The 4,969-nt window shown below is 42.5% G+C and overlaps 1 protein-coding gene across 1 annotated transcript; it reads left to right on the top strand.

Moving 5' to 3' along the window:
• The first annotated feature begins 1,128 nt into the window (after nucleotides 1-1,128).
• Nucleotides 1,129-4,952, top strand: tlr7 (toll-like receptor 7). The gene is made up of 2 exons (XM_034128613.1): nucleotides 1,129-1,205; nucleotides 1,494-4,952. Exons 1-2 carry the CDS (start codon nucleotides 1,191-1,193, stop codon nucleotides 4,644-4,646), a joined length of 3,168 nt encoding a protein of 1,055 aa, XP_033984504.1. The 5' UTR covers nucleotides 1,129-1,190; the 3' UTR covers nucleotides 4,647-4,952.
• The last annotated feature ends 17 nt before the right edge of the window (nucleotides 4,953-4,969 follow it).

Genomic DNA, 4,969 nt, shown 5'->3' with positions numbered 1-4,969 from the left:
GTCTTTTAAAATTATTTTTGTCTGTTTTTATTCTAATAATAAACATAAGTGCGGTTTTGTTTATGACCAATTGTGTTATTTATTTTTTAAGTGCTTCTTAATTTGCATTATTAATAAATAAAGGAAGCTTGACCCATGTTTAGTTTTTACTATGTTTAAAAATTCATGATTTCACCATATTCTCAATACTGAGTGGTGGTAATGCTTTTTGCATTAATCATGATGATGGCCCCTTTCACTCACCCTTTTAGTTCAGCTTGTTAGCATGCTAACCTTTGCTAATCAGCACAAAACACACAGTACAGATGAGGCTGATGGAACTCTCATTAGTTCTGCAGGTAATTTTTCGCTAACAAAAGTATTGGACACATTTATATATTGACTCGATTGACTTGATGAAAATGTTGCCGGTCACAAAGTTATAATTAATTCTTCCTCTGGGGACCATGGATGTTTGTACACATTTTTTTCAGTGCAGTCAATTGTATGGCTGCTATAAAATTCAGTCTGGACTAAAGAGGTAGATCAATAGCAGCTAGCATGGCTAAAAAGCCACCTTGGCATCAACTCTTTTAACTGGTCAGGTGGATGTTTTTTCTAAAATTGCAGTATCTATTTCTGCATTGGGTTTTGGGACAGACACATACTGTCTGGATGAATCACGTTACTAAGCCATAGAACCACTAAGTAAAAGGAAAACTATTCTGCTTTGTGCTAGAATAGCATGTTTACCATGTAAGTGGTCAACCTTAACATGTGCACAGGTTTCACTTTCCCCTGCAAGCTAACCTGAAATGAAACAACTCTTTCCCCTCTCACTGAATTACCCACAAATCCTCCAGCTGTTATACTGTCATATAAGAGCAAGACACAGTCAACCTTGATCTCTTTTTTTTTAAGAAACCCCTTCATAGTAATATTTGCATGAAGCCAGTATACACCATTACATAACAGACACAATCAGTCAACTGTCTTCAAACACATTGTAAACGATGGACTTGCATGTGTGCGGTTTATGACAAAAGGGAAGTGATGCTGGTTAATAATACACACAATGGGTTAACCCAGCCACCTGTTACTTTCATCCCTTCACCTTCGAGCTCATCCTCATGTCACACTTTGTTCGTACTCCATCCAACCTGACAACAGCACTCGTAGAAGGACCTCTTTAAAAATCTCTCATGTGAGCAATGTTCTTCCACCTGGTGAGTACCAGTAATATTTGTTCATATACTGTATTGATTTATAATTGTATGCATTAGTGAAATGACAGGTTGTGTTGATAAGAAGGGCTGTAAATAATATAGAGAGGGAAATGAAACTCTACTGTAGCTTGTGCCGGTTCCTAGTTGTATTTTAAAATGGCATCTAGATACCTTACTCAACGGGTTGATTTGTATGTGCATTACATGTGTTTCATTTAATGATGTGACTGTATTATCAGCTTTCCACCTACACGCTTTCCTCAGTGAACACATGTGTTTTTTGTACAGATAAGTGTGGCACTGCTGAGCCTGTGGTGCTGCCCCATCATACTGAAAGCTAGCGTTTCTTACCCAAAGACTCTGCCATGTGATGTGAGCAAGGCGAGCGACGGGAGCGTGGTGACGGTTGACTGCACTGAGAGGAACCTCAAAGATATCCCCCCGGGCATCCCCAGAGACACGACCAATCTGACGCTCACCATCAACCATATTCCTAAATTAAACTCCACCTCCTTTCACGGTCTGGAGAACCTGACTGAGATTGACATGAGGTGCAACTGTGTGCCCATCAAGATCGGGCCCAAGGACCGCATGTGCAACAAGAGTGTGATGATCGAGGAAAACACCTTTACCGACCTGAAGAACCTGCGAGCCCTGTATCTGGATGGGAATCAGCTCGACAGTATACCTAAAGGCCTCCCTGCAAACCTGATCCTCCTGAGTTTGGAAGTGAATCATATTTTTTATATTTCTAAAGCCAACCTCTCTGAGATTCGAAACATTGAGATTCTCTACCTCAGTCAAAACTGTTATTACCGTAACCCATGTAACGTTTCCTATGGCATAGAGGAAGGGGCATTTTCACAGCTTAACAATTTAACATTGTTGAGTCTTAAGTCAAACAACTTATCCTTTATTCCAAATCTACTGCCCACGAGTCTGAAGGAGTTGTACCTCTACAACAACAATATTCAAAAAGTCACTGAGGAAGATTTTAAAAACTTAACTAACCTTGAGATTCTAGATATTAGCGGAAACTGTCCTCGCTGTTACAACGCTCCTTTCCCATGCGACCCCTGCCCAGGTAACTCAGCCCTCAATATCAGCGAGACGGCTTTTAAAATGTTGACAAAGCTGAAGACACTGCGTCTGCACAGTAACTCTCTGAAATATGTGTCATCGGAGTGGTTTGCCAGCACAACAGAGCTGAGAGTGCTTGATCTCTCATCAAACTTTTTAGCAAGAGAGATAGGAGTCACGCACTTCCCTCATCACCTTGGGAAACTAGAAGAACTGGACCTCTCCTTTAACTACGAGCTTCTGAGGTACCCTGAAACACTGACGCTGAGCTGCAGTTTCTCTTCCCTCAAATCCCTCCGGATCCTCAGACTGAAGGGCTTTGTGTTCCAGCAGCTCAAGTCAGAGAGCATTGCTCCTTTAAAACATCTCACAAACTTGGAGGTTATAGATTTGAGTACAAACTTTATTAAAATCACAAACCTTAGTATTCTGATGGAATTAAAAAGCTTTAAAATAATCAGTCTGTCTGACAATAAAATATCTTCCCCCTCTGACGGCCAAGATTCTGTGGGGTTCTCCGGGGGGGAGCCCCAGTACTGGACCCCCATGTCCCCTGCAGCTCAGTACAAAAGTAAGGAAGTGAGAGAGATTCATTACTTCAGATATGATGAATATGCACGCAGCTGCAAATACAAAGATAAAGAACTCGGCACGGTTAGATCCTTTGTCAACACGAATTGCAGTCAGTTCGGCAAAACCCTAGATGTGAGCAGAAACAACATTTTTTTCTTGCATCCCAGATTTCTAAATCTCAGAGAGCTGAGATGCCTCAATCTGTCAGGGAATGCAATGAGCCAAAGTCTTAATGGCACTGAATTTAGCAATTTGATTAATTTACAATATTTAGACTTCTCCTCAAATCGCCTCGACCTGCTCTACCCCACTGCCTTTCAGGAGCTGAAGAATCTGGTCATCTTGGATATAAGTCGCAACAACTATTACTTTGAGTCCGAGGGCTTGACTCACATGCTTAATTTTACCAAACATTTGAAAAATCTCAAGGTATTGCTCATGAACCACAACAAGATCTCTACTTCTACTAACACAGAGCTGGAGAGTCAATCTCTAGAGAGGTTAGAGTTCATAGATAACCGGTTAGACATGTTGTGGAGGGACGGGGACAACCGGTATTTTAATTATTTTAAGAAACTACCTAATCTGATTGTTCTCGACATCTCGCATAACAACCTCCCCTTCATTCCACAAGAAGTCTTCAGTGGTTTTCCGGACAAACTGTCCGAGCTCTACATCAGAAATAACAGACTAAAAGACAAATCTTTTTATTGGGAGAAACTAAACCTTCTACACTCTCTTCACGTCTTAGATCTCAGTGGAAACAGCTTCACCACTGTTCCAGCCATGTTGTCACTATGTACCAAATCTCTAAAGAAGCTCCTTTTACATAAAAACCAAATCCTGAAACTCACGCCAGATTTCCTCAAGGACGCCCACAACTTAAAATATCTGGACCTAAGCTTTAATCACCTGCAGCACATTGAGAAATCCAGCTTCCCAGATGATGTCGTTAATAACATGAACATGCTGCTTCTGCACAAAAACAGATTTCTATGCAGCTGCAACGCCACTTGGTTCATCACGTGGCTCAACACGACCACGGTGAAGATCCCCAGGCTGGCCACGGAAGTTACGTGCGCCAACCCGGGGGCTCAAAGAGGTCACCCTGTGATCTCAGTGGACCTGCTAGCCTGCCAGCACAACTACCTGTCAATCATGCTGTACACCCTCATGACTTCCCTTGTCCTCAGCTTCCTCACGCTGTCAATCTCCAGCCACCTCTTCCTGTGGGACGTCTGGTACATGTACCACTTCTGCCGGGCAAAGCTCAAAGGTTACGGCCGCCTGTACTCCCAGAGCTCTGCCTATGATGCCTTTGTAATATATGACAAGGAGGATGTGGCCGTGACGGAGTGGGTGCTGAAGGAAATGTGCGCTCATCTGGAGGAACACGGGGACCGCCGCCTGGCGCTGTGTCTGGAGGAGAGGGACTGGATGCCCGGGTGTCCTCTGATTGACAACCTCTCACAGAGCATCCACAACAGCAAGAGGACCGTGTTCGTACTCACCAACAAATACATCAAAAGTGGCAACTTCAAGACAGCGTTCTACATGGCCCACCAGAGGCTAATGGATGAAAAGAATGACGTTATCGTACTGATCCTCTTGGAGAAAGTACCGTGCAATTCAAAGTACCTGAGGCTGAGGAAGAGGCTCTTTAAGCGCTCGGTGCTGGAGTGGCCCACTAACCCTCAGGCCCAGTTGTACTTCTGGTTCAGCCTAAGAAGTGTGTTAGCCACTGAAAGTCACAAACAATACAACAACCTCTTTAAGGAGACACTGTAAGACAATGAACTTTCATTCTTAGTTCCTCCTTTCATTTCATAATTGTATTTCTGTATATAAATAATGACTTTTGAATGCTAAGCAACCCCGTATTTAAATGCATTTTTGTTATATGAATGACCATTTGTGTGCAGTCCCTTAATAGAGAACTTGCTGCTTGTTTTACTTTGTCTGGGACACGAACAAAACTTCCACCATAACAAGAAAAGAGGAAGTGAAAGAGAAGCACTTCTTCAAATGAAATGGTACTTCTGTCCCAGAACCAGAGTTTAGTTTTACTTCAGCAACCGGTGAATTTTATGTCTGCTGTATATATATTCTTG

This window comes from Trematomus bernacchii, unplaced genomic scaffold (genome assembly GCF_902827165.1).
Source record: "Trematomus bernacchii unplaced genomic scaffold, fTreBer1.1, whole genome shotgun sequence".
Classification (NCBI taxonomy): Eukaryota; Metazoa; Chordata; class Actinopteri; order Perciformes; family Nototheniidae; genus Trematomus; species Trematomus bernacchii.
This window is presented reverse-complemented; position numbering and strand designations above follow the sequence as displayed.